Source organism: Aotus nancymaae, unplaced genomic scaffold (assembly GCF_030222135.1).
Source record: "Aotus nancymaae isolate 86718 unplaced genomic scaffold, 86718_ANA_hifiasm-v0.15.2.pri h1tg000040l, whole genome shotgun sequence".
NCBI lineage: Eukaryota > Metazoa > Chordata > Mammalia > Primates > Aotidae > Aotus > Aotus nancymaae.
The window spans coordinates 118283109-118304344 of NW_026988454.1; the positions used below are offsets into that span (position 1 = coordinate 118283109).

At 56.9% G+C, this 21236-nt stretch overlaps 1 protein-coding gene across 3 annotated transcripts; it reads right to left on the bottom strand.

Annotated features, from left to right (window-relative positions):
- Positions 1 to 1001: 1001 nt before the first annotated feature.
- On the bottom strand, positions 1002 to 18439 carry VEGFA (vascular endothelial growth factor A). Of its 3 annotated transcripts, XM_012448743.2 has the most exons (8): positions 17343 to 18439; positions 14281 to 14332; positions 11037 to 11233; positions 10159 to 10235; positions 9776 to 9805; positions 7405 to 7476; positions 6097 to 6228; positions 1002 to 2935 (listed from the first exon to the last, which is right to left on the bottom strand). In XM_012448743.2, the coding sequence occupies exons 1-8, from the start codon at positions 17406 to 17408 to the stop codon at positions 2914 to 2916; spliced, it is 648 nt and encodes a 215-aa protein (XP_012304166.1). In that variant the 5' UTR covers positions 17409 to 18439; the 3' UTR covers positions 1002 to 2913. The 3 variants fall into 3 exon arrangements, with proteins under 3 accessions (XP_012304166.1, XP_012304167.1, XP_012304169.1); XM_012448744.2 differs by lacking the exon at positions 7405 to 7476; XM_012448746.2 differs by lacking the exons at positions 6097 to 6228; positions 7405 to 7476.
- Positions 18440 to 21236: the final 2797 nt, after the last annotated feature.

Here is a 21236-nt window from a genome sequence, read left to right on the forward strand (position 1 = left end):
GCTCACACTATCCTTTCTGCCTAGGATGCCCTCAACCCTTTCGCCTCCTTCCTCCTCTGTTCTCCTTACCTTCAAACCATCCTCTGGGCAGCCTAGAGATAACGTCATGAGAAGACACCACCCCCAACACAACTCCCACCCCCAAGCTGGATCAGATGCCCCCAGCACATTTTATTTATTTTTCTGCTCATGGATTTATAGTTTTGTGTCTCCTCACCCACTCACCCTCACCAGATCCTTGAGGGGTGGAACTGCATCTTATTCATAGCAGCATAATGGCTGGCTCAATATTTATTCAAGCCATATTTATGGTTTACAAAAACAAATGAGAGGCTAGAGGAAGTAAATTTGGAAGCACTGCTCTTCAGTGCCAAAGACCTGGACAGGTGCCACCTTCCCAGGAGCAGGACATGAGAGAAGAGCTTATGCAGCAAGGTGGGGCAAGGAGTCCCATCAGTGGCGACCAGAACTATGGGTCTATCTTCCAGAGGCTCAAGGAGCTCCAGGGAGTAACTATGTAAAATTAAGTTACGCCCTGGGGTGACAGCCCTCCAGCAGCATCCCCTGCTCACTCCCAGCCAGTCGCAGCCAACAAGACCCCCACAGCCGTACACAGCTCTCTTCTGTCTCCCGGGCAGCAAGCTTGGAGATATGGCCAGTTCCTTCCTCGGCCAAGGCACAGAGGCCTGGATCACCTAATTCCTGAAGGCAGCACTACCTATTGCAAGGGTCCTTGGTTCCTGTCTGATGAGCTGTTTCTCCCGCTCTACCCATTCCCAGAGCTTCCCACCTTCTATAGCAAAACAGGATGGATAGGTTCCCCCAGGACCAGCTCAGGCAAAATGGAAGGACTTCGCCCCCAGCACAAGGCCTACACCTTAGACACACCTTTCCCAGACCCAAGAAAAATGCCATGTTCCCCAAAGGAAGAGGGAAAGGGGTTGGAGGAAGTCTAGAGCAAGGATTCCATGGAGAAGGAGAAACCAAGAGGAGCTTTGAGATCAGAATTAAATTCTTTAATACAAAATGCTTTTTTTTTAAGATATATCTGTATTTCTTTGTCGTTGTTTAAAAATAAATATGTACTACGGAATATCTCGAAAAACTGCACTAGAGACAAAGACGTGATGTTAATATCTTTTCCCCACAATTATTACGGATAAACAGTAGCACCAATAAATAAATGATAACAAATATTAAAATTAAAAAAGGAGAGAGATTTAGTATGTAGAATTCTCTATTTTTTCTTGTTTTGTTTTTACATATAAAAAACAGAATAGCAATGTCTATTTTATCAGAATCACATATATACATAAACATATATATATATACACACAAATACAAGTTGCCAAATATATATATAGTATGTAGATGTATATTGAAACCTTATTTCAAAGGAATGTGTGCTGGGGAGCCAGGGGAAAGGGGAGGGCAGAGCTGAGTGTTAGCAAAATTAAATATGTGTTCAAGATAAGCTAGTGACTGTCACCGATCAGGGAGAGAGAGATTGGAAACATGAATTTTATATACAAAAACCAGTACAAATAAGAGAGCGAGAGAGAGCAAAAGATACATCTCATAAATAGTTGAAATTAAATATTAACCAAGAATACTGAAAAAAACCCTACTCTTTAATTAAATTAACTGTTTTAATTTCTAATTAAAAAGGGATATTAAATAAGTACCGTATACAAAACACTTTCTCTTTTCTCTGCCTCCACAATGGGCACGTGGATCCTGCCCTGTCTCTCTGTGCCTCGGAAAGGGAAGGGCCAGGGGATGGAGGAGGGTCAACCACTCACACACACACAACCAGGCCTCCTGGGGGGACAGAACTAGTGGTTTCAATGGTGTGAGGACATCAGGTCCTTTTAGGCTGCACCCCAGGAAGGGGAGCAGGAAGAGAATGAGGGTGGATCCCAGGAGGAGGAGCCGTCATGGGCTGCTGCTTCCAACACGTGTCTCTTCTCTTCGCTGGGACATCTGTCAGTGGCCTCCTGGGCAACTCGGAAGCAGGTGAGAGTAAGTGAACGCCGCCCAGGCTCCTGAATCTTCCAGGCAATGCCCCTGGGGGTGAGATTCGCATGCAGCATGTGGAGGGAATCCCCAAAGCACAGCAATGTCCTGAAGCTCCCCAAACTCCTAGTCAGAGCCAGTGTGCTCGTCCCTGTACCTGTCATCTGCCTTTCTGTCTGTCTGACCCGGGGGAGAGGCTCAGCGCCAGGGCTGGGTTTGTCGGTGTTCCTGAAAGTGGGTCATATTTGCCCCCATGCCCTGGCCTTGCACATTCCTGGGCAGGGGAGAGGACCCTGGCCCGGCCAAGTGGGACAAAGAAAAAGATCGTGCCGGAGTCTCTCGTCTCATCCTCTTCCCTATCAGGATCTGAGTGGGAACGTTCCCATCCCAACTCAAGTCCACAGCAGTCAAATACATCCAGTGAAGACACCAATAACATTAGCACTGTTAATTTAAAAAAAGAATATATATATTTTATATATATAAAATATAGATATTTATTTTTATATATATATAATATATATATATATATATATATAAACGTATGTATGTGGGTGGGTGTGTCTACAGGAATCCCAGAAATAAAACTCTCTAATCTTCCGGGCTCGGTGATTTAGCAGCAAGAAAAATAAAATGGCGAATCCAATTCCAAGAGGGACCGTGCTTGGTCACCCGCCCGGGAATGCTTCTGCCGGAGTCTCGCCCTCCGGACCCAAAGTGCTCTGCGCAGAGTCTCCTCTTCCTTCATTTCAGGTTTCTGGATTAAGGACTGTTCTGTCGATGGTGATGGTGTGGTGGCGGCAGCGTGCTTTCTGTATCCATCATTCTGTGTCAGTCTTTCCTGGTGAGAGATCTGATTCCCGAAACCCTGAGGGAGGCTCCTTCCTCCTGCCCGGCTCACCGCCTCGGCTTGTCACATCTGAGGGGAATGGAAAACGAAGGCTGGAGTTAGGGCCAAGTGAGGGGGCCTGGCGACGAGGCGGGCGGCCTCCCCATTCCTGGGGGCCCCTGGGTCACTGCAGCTTCTGGCACCTTAAGAGCCCAGAGGACGGGAAGGTGCGGTCCTGGGACAAAAAGCCCCAGTGTGAGAGCAGCCCCAGCCCCGCCCTCAGGGAGCCCCAGTCTGAGCAGCAGCTCCACTCAGGGGCTCCCAGTCTGCCCTCTGGAGCTCGCAATCTACTGAGACAAGACAAGGACATGGGAACACTTTACAAAGCAACAAATGAGCGGATACCAAAGAACAGTCCCCACTTGACATTTTAAGAGCCGAGGGGTGACCAGAGCTAGATGAAGTTAATCAGAAGAGGCTCCCTGCTGAGGAGGTTTTTCAGTTTGGTCTCTAGGGGCTGGTATGGGGAAGAGAGTGGGCAGAGCATGGGGAGAACGCCTGAGGCAGAGAGGCTTGGCTGGGTGGCCAGCGACAGCAAAGGCCTGCCCTGGGGATGGGAGGCTCCCAAAGGGGTAGCGTAGACCAGGAGGCCCCAGGAAGGTGAAGGAACATCTCCATTCCCCGTGTCCCCTCCCAGTGTGGCTGCAGGCCTCATCTCTCTTGAGCTGGCTAGAGGCTGCAGTCCCAGGTCCCTGGCTCTTCCCTTTCCAATATGCTGCTTCACCTAGGATGGGGAGAGACGATTCTTTGGCTTTGCTACTCCTGCTGAAGCAAAGGGGGCCTCCCAGAACATTCTCAGCATGCTCCTGCCCCTGGGCTGATTGTGAACAGGAGGCAGAGCAGGCCCTACCCTTCTGGGAGCCCGGAAATGGGAGTCCTAAGCTTCCAATTTTGGAAACTGATATTCGCAGATCCAGCCAGCTTGGTGGTTGAGTAAGGAATTAGGAGGTTAGGGTAACTTCAGTTAGCTCTAGGTCACTTCACACACACACCCATCTGCAGAATCATCACCAAAAAAAAATCCTAAAATGTCAAGTCCCTAATCTTCCCCAAGGACTCCCAGGGAACTGAGACCCCCTCATTTAGACCTGAAGTTAGGCAGAGCCCCCACCCCCAGCACTAATATACACCCCTTGGTTTTACATAGGACTAAGACAGACAGAATCCCATACCAACTACCCAGGCCTGGTTCCCAACATGCCCTGAGCACCCACAAGCCACAAGAACATTGGTGGGGGAGGGGAGACTCCCCTAACACAGCCTTGGGGTGTGCTGGGGGTGCCTTGGCCCTGTCTGGGGAATCCTCATAAAAGTCCTGCCTCCCTAAGTGAAGCTTACCCTCACTCCCCAGGGCCTCCCTCACTGGGCACAGGCAAACTGGTATAAAGAACACAGGCTAAGGCATCAGAAGATTGCCAGCCACCGGTCCCAGCCCTGTGCTCCTGGCCTCGCCCCCTTGAACTGAGGCATGAATTCATTCATTTGATACTTCCCTGGTCCTCAGCATGGACAAGGGACAGAGGTACAGATGCCTGGGGCTCACAAAGGTAACCAAACCAGGCCCAGGCTTATGGAGTTTACAGTCTAATGTCAGGAGAATGGGCACAGAACCCTCCCTTCACGCATCCTGGGGGCACTTGAAAATGTGTGGTCTGCTTGGGGTTGTCACCATGACTGGTGGAGGATTAAAGTTATCAAATGCTACAGCTCCTTCAGTGTGTAGGCAAAACTGCCCTGTCCTAAACCAACAGCCAGAGCCCCTGTCCTCAGAGAGCCCTAGTCTCAGGGGGGAGACATAACCCTGGCCTCAGGGAGCCCCAGTCTGAGGGGGGAGACATAGCCCTGGCCTCAGGAAGCCCCAGTCTGAGGGGGGAGACATAGCCCTGGCTTCAGGGAGCCCCAGTCTGAGGGGGGAGACATAGCCCTGGCTTCAGGGAGCCCCAGTCTGAGGGGGGAGACATAGCCCTGGCCTCAGGGAGCCCCAGTCTGAGAGGGGAGACATAGCCCTGGCCTCAGGGAGCCCCAGTCTGAGGGGGGAGACATAGCCCTGGCCTCAGGGAGCCCCAGTCTGAGTGGGGAGACATAGCCCTGGCCTCAGGGAGCCCCAGTCTGAGGGGGGAGACATAGCCCTGGCCTCAGGGAGCCCCAGTCTGAGTGGGGAGACATAGCCCTGGCCTCAGGGAGCCCCAGTCTGAGGGGGGAGACATAGCCCTGGCCTCAGGGAGCCCCAGTCTGAGGGGGTAGACATGGCCCTATCCTCAAGGAACCCCAGTCTTAGGGAAAGACATAGCCCTGGCCTCAGGGAACCCCAGTCCGAGGGGGGAGACATGGCCCTGGCCTCAGGGAACCCCAGTCTGAGGGAAAGACATAGCCCTGGCCTCAGGGAACCCCAGTCCGAGGGGGGAGACATGGCCCTGGCCTCAGGGAACCCCAGTCTGAGGGGGGAGACATGGCCCTATTCTCAGGGAACCCCAGTCTGAGGGGGGAGACATGGCCCTGGCCTCAGGGAACCCCAGTCCGAGGGGGAAGACATGGCCCAATCCTCAGGGAGCCCCAGTCTGAGGGGAGAGACCTATCCCTGTCCTCAGGGAGTCCCAGTCCAAAGCAGGAGACACAACCCTTTCCTCAGGGAGGCCCTGTCTGAAGTGGGAGACTCAATCTCTTCCCTCATTGAGAAACACTGAGTGAGTGAGAAGCTCAGCCATGCAGACTTCAAAGGGCTGAGGCCAGGCCCTGGAGAGAGCCATGAGAGCAGACCAGGCCCCGGTGAGCGCGGTGAGAGTGTCTATGCTTTGTTGACATTGTCCACACCTGGAATCGGCTTTCAGCTTCTCAGCATTAGTACCAGAGTAGTAATAACATCAGGACCAACAGCCACTATGAGCAGAAGGACCACAGGACACAACACACAGCTTGCGTCCACACCACCACACTAAGCCACACCAGCCTACCACTCAGGCAACCAGGCCAACCTCAGAACAGGCCCCGCCAGGCTGGATCAGTGCCTGCAGCCCACCACGGGGCCTTAAAAGCAGAGAAGGTAGCAGTCATCAGGCAGGCAGCTAGAAACTGAGCAAGCAGCTGGCCCCTCTCAGGCGCTCTCTCGCTCGCTCGCTCGCTCTCTTTCTCTCTCTCTCTCCCCATCTCTGTGTGATGCCCCTCTCTGACTTGCTCGCCCTCTGGGAACCAACCTGCAAGTACGTTCGTTTAACTCAAGCTGCCTCGCCTTGCAACGCGAGTCTGTGTTTTTGCAGGAACATTTACACGTCTGTGGATCTTGTACAAACAAATGCTTTCTCCGCTCTGAGCAAGGCCCACAGGGACTGCAAAAAGGCAAAAGGAAAGACATCTAAGCTAGAGCATCAGCAGAGAGAGAGAAAAAAAATCACCATGCAACACCCCCTAACACATCCACAGCTGCACCCCCTCCCGGCTGGTCAGTCCCCACGCCCTTCCACGCCCTGGAAGGATCCGAGCACTACAGCAGAAGACAGAGAGAGCAGCAGAAAGAGGCGGCACTGGCTAGGACACCTGCCACAGGAAGAGGCGGGCACAGGCAGGCAGAGAGTGCAGGGGGAGACTGCCATGAGGGGCAATGCTGTGTCCCTAGGCGACAAGAGTGAGTCTCAGGCCACAGGGACCCAACCGCTGCCACCCCCATCCGAGCACGCCTTGACTCTTCACCGGCTGGGGATGGCAATCAAGGGCCACTGAGATGGCAGGGGCCACCTTCTCCCTGTGCACCGGCTCATGCCCAGGCCCCTCCACCAAGGTGGGCTAAAGTAGGGTGTGATGGGAGGCTAGGCCCACAGGCAGTGCCCACACGCCAGGCCGCTGGTGGCCAGAGGGCCCAGGGCAGGGCCCACCGTAGCCTCCAACCCAGAGGAAGAGACCACCCTACAGGGAGCCCTCCACAGGTGCCATGGGTTGGACTGGAATAGGGGGCTCCCCTCCAGAGGCCCCAACTCCATGAGGAGCCAGGGCTTCCACTAGATGAAGAGAGGCCGCCACATGGTGTGTGATCCCACCCAAGCTCCTCCTTCAGCCGAGGAGTCATTCGACAAGCCGCCTCGGGTCATTCACGGCCCTTCTTGGGCCACGTCTGCCCTCCCCACCACCCTCAGCTTCCAGACGAGTGCAGAAGCCTAGAGCAATGGAAACCAGTTGGGTGAGCAGGCACCCGTGCCAACATGGGCCCGCCACCAGTGCCCAGTGGGTGAGAGAAAATGGGTGCCCAGCCAAGCCAGAGTCCCCGCCCTCAATCCTCCAGGCCTGCTCGCCCCCCCATTCACCCAACCCTGGACCAGCAACGCCACCACCAAATCTACCCGTTGGTGCCAATTAGTGGAGTGAGAGTGAGAGAGAGACAAGGGCCAGGGGGATGAGCGCCAGGGAGGGACCAGGGGAGGGAGGCAGGGTTATGGGGTACAGCAGGCGGGAAGCTGGACTGGGGGCCAGGGAGGCTCCGGGGAATTAGACAGCAGCGGGCACCAACGTACACGCTCCAGGACTTATGCCGGGATTTCTTGCGCTTTCGTTTTTGCCCCTTTCCCTTTCCTGGAACTGATTTTCTGGAAAATAAAAAAACAGAGACAGAGAGAGAGCAGAGGCGGTGGGGAGGGGGTGGAGTAAAAGAAGCAGTGAGGAGGGCAGGGAGGGGGAAGGACCAAAGCAAAGCCACACGGGCGGCTTCCTGGAGGAAGTGTCAGGAGGCAGGTGGTCTCTGGGACGGCATGCACGGGCACACACAGGCGTGTTTGGGCAGCAAGCACTCGAAGGCTCTTTCTTCTCCTCACACTGGCCACCCTGCGGTGGCAAACACAGCCCCTGATAAGGTTAAGGGTGGGAAACCAACACTGGGTAGAAGGCACAGGACACAAGGGTCTCCATGCTCACAGAGGCTCCCGGTCCCTGGCAGGGGGCAAAGCCCGAGGGGAGGCTCTTTGCTCAGCAACCCTGTCCAAGTCTGACCCTGAAGGTCAGGGGGTGATGAAAGGTAGGCCAGGCTTCGGGGAGAAGGTCAGAGAGCTGCCTGGATGGGGAGCAGGAGTGGGAGGGCGGGCTGAGCATCGGGCACCTTCTGCTTTCATTTCCGAGTGCAACAGAACCTCTGGGAATCCCGGCGTGGGGGAAACGGCTACCTTGGGAGCTGGCACAGAACCAAGAGCAACACAGAAAGGCAACAGCCTGCTCAGCACGACCTGGACTGGGAGCCCCGGACAAGCAGCAGGGTGGGGTGGGAGTTAGGGAGGGCTGGGGAGGAGGGGCCTGGGCGGTACTTGGCAGGGGGTTCTCTCCCCAGCCTGTCAAAGCCTGCGACACCATCTCACCAGACACTCTGCAGAGCCCAGGCAAGCCCCCTACTCTCCCCGTGGCAAAGCAGTCATTTGGGGAAACGAGAAGGGGGCAGGCTGTAGCCTGTGCCCCCTCAAGAGAACCAGCGCCCTCCATGCCTGCCAGGCCCGAGAGAACACACCTCAGAATGTCTGTCACAGGGAAGAAAGGAGGGGAGAAGGGACCAGAGAGGGTGAGTCTGTGCCCCTTAGGAGAAAGCACCAAAGGGTGGAAGGAGGGTTTCTGCATCCTCTCACTCCAGAAGCTGCGGGCTGAGGGAAGAGGCAAGGGGGTGAGGCCTAGGGGACTTCAATGTCCCCACAGCACTGGGGGCAGACAGGACGGTGTGGGGAAGGGGCAGGGCCTGGGTGCTCTCTCTCAGTCTCTCTTTCCCTACAAGCTCGAGCCGATGCCAGCTGCCCACCCTGTCTGGAAGGCTTACTGCCACCAGACCTTGTCCCCTCACCATCCTACCCGACCCTGAACACTGAGCACTCACAAACCTCTGAAAATAACCGATATTCAACTTTTTCTCCCTGGCCAAGAGGGCTGTGTGTCTGCCGCCTGCTGCCAACAGGAGGGCCTGCGCTGAGAAACACCCTCCAGCTGGCCTCACGTCCAACTGCACCATCACAGCAGCCACCAAAAGAGGCTGTTTCCTCTGCCACACAGAAGCTGGCCTCTCTGCCACCTACGCCCTCTCCCCGCTGTGGGTGCCCCAGAGTAAGCCAGGAAGTCAGTGTCCATATTGCCCCCTGACACACCGAAACAGCAAGTCCTGCCCAGGAATGATTCGGAGACCCGGAAGGCATGGTCCCTTCCAAAGGAAGTGCCAGGCTCCTGGCTGGGATTTCTCACTAACCCTAGAGCCATCACCCTGGAGCTGGAACCATCCCGTTGTTGCTGCCACCACAAGTCCCCTACAAGACCAACTCCCTGACCCAGGGAGGCCACGAGAGCCCCCAACAGAGGTAGCCAAGAGCCGCAGATCAAGACAGCCGGCCACGGAGAGGGAGAAGGGCTAACGTCAGGGCCACGGAAAGGGAGAAGGGCTAACGTCAGGGCCACGGAGAGGGAGAAGGGCTAACGTCAGGGCCACGGAAAGGGAGAAGAGCTAACGTCAGGGCCACAGAGAGGGAGAAGGGCTAACGTCAGGCCACAGAGAGGGAGAAGGGCTAACGTCAGGGCCACGGAGAGGGAGAAGGGCTAACGTCAGGGCCACGGAGAGGGAGAAGGGCTAACGTCAGGGCCACGGAGAGGGAGAAGGGCTAACGTCAGGGCCACGGAGAGGGAGAAGGGCTAACGTCAGGGCCACGGAGAGGGAGAAGGGCTAACGTCAGGGCCACGGAGAGGGAGAAGGGCTAACGTCAGGGCCACGGAGAGGGAGAAGGGCTAACGTCAGGGCCACGGAGAGGGAGAAGGGCTAACGTCAGGGCCACGGAGAGGGAGAAGGGCTAACGTCAGGGCCACGGAGAGGGAGAAGGGCTAACGTCAGGGCCACGGAGAGAGAGAAGGGCTAACGTCAGGGCCACTTACTTTTCTTGTCTTGCTCTGTCTTTCTTTGGTCTGAAATGGGTAGGGAGAGAGAAAAGAACAAAACAGAGAAGGGTTAAGACGGTGATGACAATGATAGGGGATAATAACAATAATAACCACAGTAAAAACAGCATTTATGATGGAGCCACACTGTTTCAATCTCCTCGCATATAACTTATTTAATCCTTATAACAAGGCTCTAAGATATACTATTATTGTATCCATTTTACAGATGTAGAAACTGAGGCACATTGAAGTAAAATGCCCAAGGTCACGCAGCTGGAAGCTGGACGTGGGCTAACAAGTTCAACATGCTTAACCCTGGCACAGACCAGGCGCCCTGCGGCCACTTGCTGATAATGAATCCGTAACTACATCCTCACCTGCATTCACATTTGTTGTGCTGTAGGAAGCTCATCTCTCCTATGTGCTGGCCTTGGTGAGGTTTGATCCGCATAATCTGCGGGGGAAAGAAGCAGATCACAGAGGTTAGTGACCCAGCCAGCCAAACCCAGATGGGACAACCCTGGGGCTCCTGTCACTCAGCACCCAGGGGTTCTGCAGAGCAAGGATGGGTGGTGGAGGCAGGGAGGACCAAGAGCTCTAGCAGGAAAGAGGCTCAGGCCCACCCCAACTCCTCCAATCCTGTTGGCCTCAAGGAGCCCTCATTCTACTTGAGGCCAAGACATGGCTGCAAGGGTTGGCCAGGCTGGGAATTCAAATCCTAGATTCTTACCACTCCCCATGCCCTCCCCTTCTTTCATCCTCCCTAGGCCTCACCCTGACTCCCAGTAGATACCCGAAAGCAACCCCCTCCCTGTGGCTCACAGCTCCCTCCCACCCTATCTGGGCTGAGATGTGCCCCATCACCAGGTAACACCAAAAGACTTTTTAAACTCTCCATGGACCAGGTTCATCCAGCTTCCCAAACAGAGACCCCAAGAAGGGAGGGCCCTCTGGACTCTCTTCAAGAGAAGAAGAGAGGGGCCCCCTGGCACAAGCACCCATCTGCCCCCTCCTGAGCCCAGGGGCAACCATCAGTGAGGAGGAGATGGTTGGGGCTTGCTGGGATCCTGGGCTAGGAATGCAAGCATCTTCTCCACAGAAGGTAAGATAAGACCCCAGCACACCTTCCCTGTGCAACTCAGAGGCAGGAGCTGGACAAGGCAAGTCCAGCCAGGAAAGGACCTGAGACCACCTATTCCCAAAGTGTTACGCCCCTCCCTATGCCCTCCTGCCCCCACTTCCCAAAGATGCCCACCTGCATGGTGATGTTGAACTCCTCAGTGGGCACACACTCCAGGCCCTCGTCATTGCAACAGCCCCCGCATCGCATCAGGGGCACACAGGATGGCTTGAAGATGTATTCGATCTCATCAGGGTACTCCTGGAAGATGTCCACCAGGGTCTCGATCGGATGGCAGTAGCTGCGCTGGTAGACATCCATGAACTTCACCACTGCATGAGAGGTGGTGATGCATGAGCCCAGTGGGTGACACAAAAGATGGCTAGCCCCTCTCTCCACCCAGCTCCACAAAGCCACTCCTTGGAGCTTCTGTATCAGGCAAGTCCTTCCAAAAATCTAACTTAAGTCCCTCCTACTGTGTTTAAAGCACTTCCCTCAGCTTCCCACCATCAACACTGGTAAAGGCCTGTTTTTATTCCAGAGATCACACCATGTACTCAAGTTCCAAGGGACATGGCCTGCCACATCTGATCCCGCCACCTCACTGTGACAGCTGAACTGAATCCTGGGTCAACCTCGATGACAAAAGACAGTTTGACTGTGGGTACACCCCATGGGGATGCTCCAAGCTTCCCCTAAAAGGAGGAAGAGCCAGCTTTGCCAAGTTAGTCTCCAGTTTCCTACAACCTCCCCACAACCATGACATCAACTGCACCAGCAACTACTTATTGAGCACTTACTACATGCTGGGTACTGTGTACAGTAGTCCACAGCTATCATCTCACACAAGTTTCTCCACACGGTACCATTAGACACTACTGAGATTCCATTTTACAGATGGGGAACAGGAGGCCCAGAGAGGCTAAGTAACTTGTCCCAAGCCCACACAGCAAGTAAGTAAAAGAGTGAGAATTAGCTGACATCAAAGTGTTCCCAAGCCTGTATCAGGCAAAAACAGAGGAGGCACCTTTCCCCCTGCCAGTCCCCTTCCCCAGACCTGAGCTGAGAAGGTGGTGGCCATCAGCACAGGGGCTGGGCCCGCCTGGAACCAGCAGGTGGCAGTGGGCGGGCATGCTGTGAGAGCCCTGCCAGACACTGATAACCCCACCCAAGAGGGCAAACTGCTTGCATCATGGAAAAAACAGTGCTGCCACTGTAGCCACGAAATATTTCTAGAAGTTGATCTGGAGGGAGACCAGGGTAAAGACAGTTTCCCAGGCTGGCGGCGGAGCCTGGGGTGCATTGGAGCATGAAGGGGTAATTCGGGGCCACAGGGGTGGAGCCCTTGAGAATAAATAAATGCAGGACTCCGGCATGATTATTCCAAATTGTGGCCCAGCCTGCCACTCCCATCACCTCCCCCCACCAGCCCCGCCCCGGCAACACTACCACATAGCAATCCTGTCCCTGAAATGGGTTCCCTAAACAGAGGGAAGAAATAACACCTGGCCAGTGAGGAGGCCCAGGCTCTGGCCATGAGTTGGTGCGACCTTGGGCCAGTCCCTCCCGTCTCTGGGCCTCCAACTCTGCTCAACGGTAGAAGTGGGTTGGGCTGATCTCTGAAGACACTGAAACAGGCTGAAAAGGTGGAGTTTTGTCCTGCATTTCCAGCCCTGGGAACAAGTGCTCTTTTTTCAGCCTGGGTAATATGAAGTTTAGAACTTCACCAAAGCATCTTAAGTGTATGCCCAGTGGACTTCCACCCCGGCTCCCAAGCCCCACCCCAGAGACCACATCGGACCTCCCCCTCACTCCTCCCTCCAAGGTCTGCTTTCCAGAAGAATAAAGGACAATGAGGGGGGTATGTACACAACAGGTTGGTTGGGAGGAAGGTGGGGAGAAGGCCACAGGTGTGAAAACAGAAAGAACAGCGGGGAACCGAGCCCGTCCACTGCCTCCTGTGAGGTCTCTACTTCTATCCAGACCACCAACAGGCACAGAACCCTTCTCTACCCACCAAGGTTAAGGCAAAGCATCATCAAAAAGAGTGAATGAGACCCGAAGTCTGAAAAAGTCATTTTTTAAAGCCAAATCAACAGGGAAGCAGATGACCAATCAAGAAGTTTGGAACTGCCCCCTTCATCACAGCTGGGACAGAGGAGGGCCAGGCTTGCGGCCCAGGAGGGGACAGCAGAAAGGGCTGGGCTGGGCAAGGGGTTGGTAGATGAGGGTAAAAAGACCTGGGGTAGGAATTCCCCGGAAAAGCTTCTCCTTGGAACCCCCAAGCCCCATGGGAGGTGGAAGGGGGCAACCCCACCCTCACCCTTCATCAGGCAGCCACCCCTCCAAGGCGGGCTGGCCTCTGCTGCCCGGGGAGCACATACAGGCGCTCCAACACCAGGCTTTCGTGGTTTTCCTTATGTATCGCAGACAACCTTTTCTCCAGCAAACAAAGACCATTTGTCTTGCCTCTCCCAGACCAGAGACCACTGGGAAGCTGAAAGGAGTGAGTGGCGCACTAGAAGCAGGGGGCCGGTCAACGGCTGAGTAGCCAGGTCCGAGGCCAAGGAAAGGGCTCCTGGGGTGGGGAAGGAGGAGGCGGAACAGGCTGGGCACCACCACTGCTGGCCACTACCCAGCTATGCTGGATTTAGGTCAGGGAAACTTGCCTAAAGGAAGACCCCAGGGCCTTTCCTCCCCGGAGGTGGAAAGCACAGGCCACAGTCAGTGGTGGGGAGAGTCAGGGTGTCCCCAGAGAAATAGGAGGATCCAAACCACAGCGGAACAAAAGGCAGGCGGACTTGGGGTTGGGCAGGGGGGCGGGGCGCCTGGGAGCTACAGCCAGCCCTCTGCTGGCCTGGGAGGGAAGTTCACAGCACCTGAACCTAGTCAAGTGGGGCTTTCTCCACCCGCAAAGGAATGCAAACCAGGGAAAGGAGGGGAGATCCCATTAGGCTGAGCCCTCTGCACCTCCAGCTCACACAGGAGGGGTCACAGTTCCCGTGAGTGGGACATGCCTATATAGGAAATGATGCTGAATGTCCACCCTCCCCCAGGAGCTAGGGAAGACAGGGACACTTTTCCCAGCATCCAGGATCCCTGAACACTGTCTTCTTGCTCTGTGCTCATGGCTCCTTCTCTGAATAAAACCGTACTGGAAAGAGCAGAAGAAAAAGGCAACAAGTCCTATTTCTAGCAGAGACCTGAACAGCGGAGGGTCCTCACAAAACAGGGTGAACCTCATGGGACCCAGCTTTTTCTTTCTTGATCCTCATATTCCTGTGCCTCTTCCCCTTCCTCCCCACAGAAAAGGAATTAGGCCGTCCACCCATCCCCTGAGAGGACAGGGAACCTCCATCCAAGAGCCAGGGGGACTCACCTTCGTGGTGATTCTGCCCTCCTCCTTCTGCCATGGGTGCAGCCTGGGACCACTGAGGACAGAAAGAGAGCAAGGCATGGGCAGGGGCAGGGGCCGGGGCCAGGGTGCACAGGCCCAGCCACTGAGCCCCTCCTCCCTCGTCACTTCCCTCCCACCCACAGCCTCTGGCTTCTCCAAGTCTTCTGAGTTGAGGAGGACACAACTGGGGGTCCCCCAGGGCACAAAATATGCCCACCACTCCTGGACTGCTCCGATTATGAACCCGAGGAAGTTAAAGACTAACCAGATGTTGGGGGCTGGGGAGCTGGAAATGCAGAAGGAAAATCCCAGAATGCTTCGCTGTCCAGGTCCCCTGTACCCTCCCCACACTTCCCTCTCCTTGCTCTCACGGTCCCCCTGATTCCCTGGTCCAAAGCCATGGTAAGTATTAAGGTCAAACAGGAGGACAAATTTGGACTGGGGCAGGAAGGAAGGACTGGGGGCGAGAAAAACAACATGGTGACCTTCTCCTGCTGACATGACAAATACCAGGGTGAGCTGGTGTTGGACAGGGAGGGGGGTGCTGAGGACCGAAGGGCACCAACCACCCTCCCCCATCCAAGCTCTTCTAGTCCTTAGGAATAATCCAGCATGCCCACAGGTTACTTCGAGGGGAAAAACCCAGGAGGAGACCCTAGGGGAGGAGAACCCCATATTCCTCCCTGCACCAATCTCTCCAGAGCCTCAATAGATTTCCAAAGCCTCACCAGTCTCCCACTCCCACCTGTTTGCTGGTTTCTTCTCCCTCCCAGGGTGAGAAGGTCCCAAGCCCCTCTCACCTGGGCACCTTCTTCAAAATTGCACCAGGGAAGGCTTTTATGCCTTGGCACTGCCCAGCCCCTAGGGGGCCCCCTGCACCACCTTAGGCCTGAGGCCTCCCCTAACCCTCCCCACCCCCACATCATTCCTCCCCTCCCCAGAAGCTGTGAAGGTCAACACACCCAGACATGCGGACCTGGCAGCACCCAAAAGGAAAGCCTTCTGCCAGCCCTTCCTGAGGGTCTCTGGCTCTCACCAACTCCCCTCCCGCCCAGCACTCACAACCAGAGGGGCACTAGCCTATGAAACACCAAACCCTGCTGGCGGGAGTTCCACTGTCCCCCACACACCCCAAATGCACTGCACTCAGGTCCCCCAGCCTCGCTCCCAGAGAAAGCCAAGGTCACACAGGAAGGGGTCCTTACAGGAAGCCCCTCTCAAGAGAAAACAACAGCTTCCAGGCTTCCAGCTGGACACCTCCCACTGAGGCTCCCTCAGGGACCCCTGGATTCTGCACCTCAGCACCTCACCCATTCCCATGACACCCCCTGGCTTCCTCCTGACAATATTCTCCCTGGACCCTTCACTCCTCCTGGGCCCCAATGAGGAAAGGGGACAGAAATTTCATATCCCTTCTAAGGCCAGGGGGCACAGGAGGGGCGGTTCTAGGCAGGCAGGGGCCAGGTGTCCTTCTCTGGGGGCCTCTGAAGGTCACACTGTGGCCAGGCAGCCACTCCTCCCCCTCCTCCCTACTTGGAGGCCTGTAGCCAAGGCCTTTGTGCCAGGGTCTGAGGAACTTGTGGTGTTAGCAGCGACCCCTGTCCATGGCTTTCCTCTCGCGTCCTCTCCAAGGGGATTCTGGCTGAGGGAAGGTGTCAGGGAGGAGCGGAAAGGGACCCCTTACGTGGCTTTCAGAAGCAAGATGGGTGGGCAAGTTTCGAGTTCCAAAAAACCACCTGCTCCAGCGCTGCCTTTCACCAGGACAAAGTGTGTGCAAGGCTGGCAGGAGCTCCTTTCCAGGGTTCAGGAAGGACTATTCCCATGCTGCTCGTGGCACAGCAAATTTCAAGCCATTTCTCCAAAAGAGTAAAGTGGAGCAATGACTCTCTTTAAACCCTCCCTTCACCCACCCCGACGAGAGCTAAAGCACAGCTCACTCGGGACTGTTGGGGAGGGAAGGAAAGCACACTGTCACCAAGTCGGGACTTTCGGTGGAGTGTGACAAAGCGCCCGGTGGGCTCCCGCGCCACGACTTCTGACAGTGATCATCCTTTCCCTGGACTCTGGGGCCAGAAAGGGGCTAGATGGATCTTCTCCTCAGAAAGGAATGAAAATAAAAGGGGTGACAGGGGCTTCTCTCCATGCTAGAGAGGAAATGGGGAAAGAGAAGGGGCGTCAGGAAATTCCTCCTAGCACTGGGCAGGGGTAGGATCTGAAAACAGTGGAAAGGGGTAAGGATGGTTCTCTGTATCGCCGGGCTGGGGCTACCTCGAGAGGTCACCTTCCCACGGAGGGCTGGCGGGGGGAGGGGTGCCGCTCGCCACTCCGGGCTCCCCATTCGGGCAGCCGAGGCTCGGGAAACACGCGGCCGGCCAGGCCCGGGCTGATGTAATCGGCTCCGCGCCGCGCGCGCCCGGCCGGGCGGGGGAGGGCGGGCACCGAGCGGGACGCGAGCGGGGACGGGCGGGGTTGGCGCGGCGCAGGTGGCCCAGCAGGGAGGGGGGGTCCCCGCAGCAATCCACCCCAAAACTTTTCCCAAACTCGCAGCAAGGGCCAAAGAGACCGAGTGGCAGTGACAGCAAGCCCCCTCTCCCTCCTGCGCCCTGCCCCCTCCACGCTCTCTGCCCTCCCGCGGTCCAAGGTCCGAGCACCCCCCTGCCCGCTGGTCTCTGACTCCCGCCCCGGCTGCTCGGACTTCCAGATCGGCGGGGACCAGCGGCCGGGAGCAAACTTCAGCCGGCAGCAGCAACGCAAGCCCAGCCCCCTCCGGCTCCCGCCCTCGGCTGGTCGGCCCAGATCGTACGTGCGGTGACTCCGGTGGGTGGGCAGGGCCCGCGTGGGCGGTGAGCCTCTCTCCGTGTGCCCTCCCACCTAGCGCGCGCCCCCTCCCCCTGCACCTACGACGACAGAGGGGGACGCCGCGCGCCTGGTGCCCATGGACCCGCGTGGGGCACGGGGCCCCCACGCGCGCGCTCGCACGCACGTCCCCAGCCGGGAGAGGCGTTCGCAGCGGCCCGCGGCGCCAGGCGGGCACGGCCGCTTACCTTGGCATGGTGGAGGTAGAGCAGCAAGGCAAGGCTCCAATGCACCCAAGAGAGCAGAAAGTTCATGGTTTCGGAGGCCCGACCCGGGCCGGCGCGGCTCGCGCTCCCTCTTCGGCTCGGGCTCTGGGGCGGCCCGCTCTCCTCGGCGCCTCGGTGAGCTTCTCTTCCTCCCCGGGCCGAGGCCCGGGCCAGGGCCTGGGGCGCGCGCGCGGCTGGAGCACTGTCTGCGCACACCGCCGCCTCACCCGTCCATGAGCCCGGCTTCCGAGCACCGAGTCGCCACCGCGGCCCCCTCTCCTCTTCCTTCTCTTCTTCCTCCTCCCCCTCCTCCGGCTGCGGCTCCTCCCGGCTGGAGCTAGCACTTCTCGCTGCTCCGCTCGGGTCGGCTTCCCCGGCGCGGACCACGGCTCCTCCGGAGCGAGAACAGCCCAGAAGTTGGACGAAAAGTTTCAGTGCGGCGCCGCGAGCCCCGAGCCCCTCCACCCCGCCTCCGGGCGCGGGCTCCGGCCCCTGCCCGCGGCTCGCCGCAGAGTCCACTGTCTGCCGCCGGCCGGGGAGGAGGTGGGCGCTGGGGCTGGGGGCGGTGTCTGTCTGTCTGTCCGTCAGCCCGACTGGTCCGCTGCGGGATCCCAAGGGGGAGGGCTCACGCCGCGCTCCGGCGGTCACCCCCAAAAGCAGGTCACTCACTTTGCCCCTGTCCCTCTCGCTGCTTGCACGCCCGCGCGCTCTCTCTGACCCCGTCTCTCTCTTCCTCGACTTCTCTCTGGAGCTCTTGCTACCTCTTTCCTCTCTCTGCTGGTTTCCAAAATCCACAGTGATTTGGGGGAGTAGAGCAATCTCCCCACGCCGTCGGCCGGATTCAAGTGGGGAATGGCAAGCAAAAATAAATTAAAACGGGAAACAATACGGTTTTTAAAAAATGTTTAAGAAAAAAGAAGGGGGATAAACCCCGGATCAACGAATATCAAATTCCAGCACGGAGCGCCCTGGCCGGTGATCCGCTGACCGGTCCACCTAGCCGCTGCGCTCCCTACAGAGCGCCGGTGCCAGCCCCCGCGCCACGACCTCCAAGCTACCCGGCTGCCCCAAGCCTCCGCGATCCTCCGCTATCAACCGACTTTTAAAACCTGTCTGGCTCCGCCCCGCGGGGACCCGCCCCGGGGGGCGGGGACAAGCGAGCCTCGCCCCCTCCACGCGCGGCTCACACCCGGGCGCTGCGGACGCCCAGCGAAGCCTGGCCCCCAGCCCGCTGCAGTGAAGGGAAAGCTCGACCCCCACCAAGGTTCACAGCCTGAAAATTACCCATCCGCCCCCGGAAACTCTGTCCAGAGACACGCGCCCGCGGGGCATTGGCGAGGAGGGAGCAGGAAAGTGAGGTTAAGTGCGGACAGGGCCCGAGAGCTATTCCCTCTTTGCTAGGAATATTGGAGGGGGCAGGGGAAGGCGGAGAGCCGGACAGGGACGGGTGGGGAGAGGGAAACACAGATCTATTGGAATCCTGGAGTGACCCCTGGCCTCCTACCCGCTCTAACGCCCTCAACCCCTACACGCACACATTCACTCACCCACATTGACACACACGTCCTCACTCTCGAAGACGCTGCTCACGGCATTCACCCAGCTTCCCTGTGGTGGCCGAGCGCCCCCTAGTGACTGCCGTCTGCACACCCCAGCTCTGGCGAAAGAGGGAATGGGCTTTGGAAAGGGGGTAGGGGGAGTTTCCTCCTGAACCCCCCCACTTCTGACCTCTCAAACAGCTGCGTGTTTGGGACTGGACTTGCTTCATGTACAGAGAGCCTAGGGCTGGGACAGGGGGCACAGTGTGTCTATCTGGACAATGTGCCATCTGGAGCCCTCATCTGGCCTGCAGACATCAAAGTAAGCAGCAGCCAACAGGCTGAAATGACTGGGGTCCTTTGGGAAGTGTCCAGGGATGCCTCCCTGGGGAGAAGAATTTGGCATCAAGTTTGTGGAACTGAGAGCGGGAAGCTGTGTGGTTCCGGGGTTAGTCAGTGACCGGTAGGGAAGAGGACCTGTTGGAGCCCACGTATGCACTGTGGAGTCTGGCAAAACCCAAAGGGGGAGGCAGCTGGGCAGACAGAGGCCCTTGTTCCTGCTGCCTCCCCAACCCCAGATGTTGCCAGGGAACTGAGGCCAGGGGGCTGGTGGGGGCGGATGGAGGCCAGCGCCTGCATGATGATTCAAACCTACCCGCCAGCACTAAGGAACGTCTGCAGGCCAGCTGCCCAGAGCTCCCACCAGGCCAGGGGCCAAGGCTTCTATCAGCCCAAGCCCAGACTCATAGCTCATCTTCTGAACAGAAATAGGGGTTTCTTCTCAGCCCCCCATTCCCTCCAGATCCTTTGGCTACTTCTCCAGGCTCATAGCTTCTCCCCTCTCCTTCCCCCACTCCTCTCCCTTACCTCCAAGCCCCCTTTTTCTCTAACTCTCCACATCTTCCCTAAGTGCTCCCCAAGACCCCCATCCCATTCTTGCATATAGGAACCAGCCTGGAAAAATTCCTGACTGGGTTCTGACTCAGCTATTTCCAGGCTGCCCCAGGGAACAAAGTTAGGGCTCTAATGCCTGTGGGAAGAGTGGGACCAGTCACTCTGAATATCCACCCAGATCTGGCTAGAGTCTCTGCCCTGTGGCTGGCATAGCCTCTGTGGAGGCATGGACTGAGAATGAGAAGGCAGAAATTTCCCTCAGTTTGACCAAAACGCTGTAAGGAGCTTATGCAGCCAGCCCTGTCCTCAACATATGGTGCTATGGTTTGGTGGAGGTGCTAGGTTACCTCCCCAGTACCCCCAGTTCCACTCGTGAGATGTCCTAAGGCCTCTATGGGGAGAGGAGCTGGCTCCCACCCACCGCATCTCTCCCTTCCCATCCTTTATGCACTAGTCCTGTCTCCACCACTTGGCAGGCTCCCCAGCAGCAGGAACAAGGTCTTTTTACAGTTAGTAAATGTTTATTTCCTGGCTCAGGGCCCCCTCCCAGGCAGGCCTCCTCACCTGGGATCCATACTCTAGGCTGGGATATGGAAGGGAAGACACAAACTTTCCTCCTGGTGTGCCTCTAGCACCCCAAGAGCACAAGCTGTAGGCACCTTGGCAGGGACCCCTCCCTCATCCCTACCTTGGGGCAGGATGGAGGCTCTGAGCCCTAAGGGCTCATTCTGGCCCCCTCCCTTGCTTCCCTTCTCAACTCGACCTTCTTCAGCCCCTAGATAGGCAATGGCTCTGAAAGAGCAGGTCTTAGTGAAAAACAAACAAACAAATCTTAACTTCAGAGTCAAGAGGAGGCTGGAGGGATTCCAAGGAGGGATGCCATCACCTGTGACTCCATGGCCCCAGATGCCCCATCCCCACAAGCCTGCTGTCCATGGTGGTACCAGCAAGATGTGTTGCAACACCTGTTTGTGTTTCCCTCTGTGGGCTTTGCCCAGGGATCCAGCGGGGTGAGGGCACAGAATTCCTTTTATATAAGGCTGGGATTGCAACCTGGCCTAGGGGTGTTTGAGCTACTTTCATTAGTGTGAGAAAGCATGGCCCACCTCCCCATTCATTTTGGAGATACAACCTGGCTGTGACCTGGAGGGGTTAGCTCTGGATCCCATGCCCCAGTGTGTTGTCGCTGGCATTCACAACGATGTACTCTTATGGACTCAGCCAATGCCCACATTGTCACCAAATTAAAAGCTCAAGTCACCTGGTCACCTGAGTCTTCAAAAAAGGGGAAAAGGCACGAAACGACAATCACAAGACCACCTGTATCTCTGTGGCACCTTCCCTTCCATGGGCTTAGCCCCTTGAACAAACTTGCTTCCACTTATCCTCACCTCCCCGCCAGGCTGCTGCAGGGCAGGGCATGTCAGAGCAAACTGTCTCCCCA

Bases quoted from the DNA above. Each gene is read 5' to 3' on its own strand.
- VEGFA (XM_012448743.2), bottom strand. From the start codon at position 17,408: ATGAACTTTCTGCTCTCTTGGGTGCATTGGAGCCTTGCCTTGCTGCTC. The intron at 11,234-14,280 runs GTGAGTCCCCCT...CCTCTCATGCAG, and splicing joins AGGGCAGAATCACCACGAAG to TGGTGAAGTTCATGGATGTC. The intron at 10,236-11,036 runs GTGGGCATCTTT...TTTCCCCCGCAG, and splicing joins AGTTCAACATCACCATGCAG to ATTATGCGGATCAAACCTCA.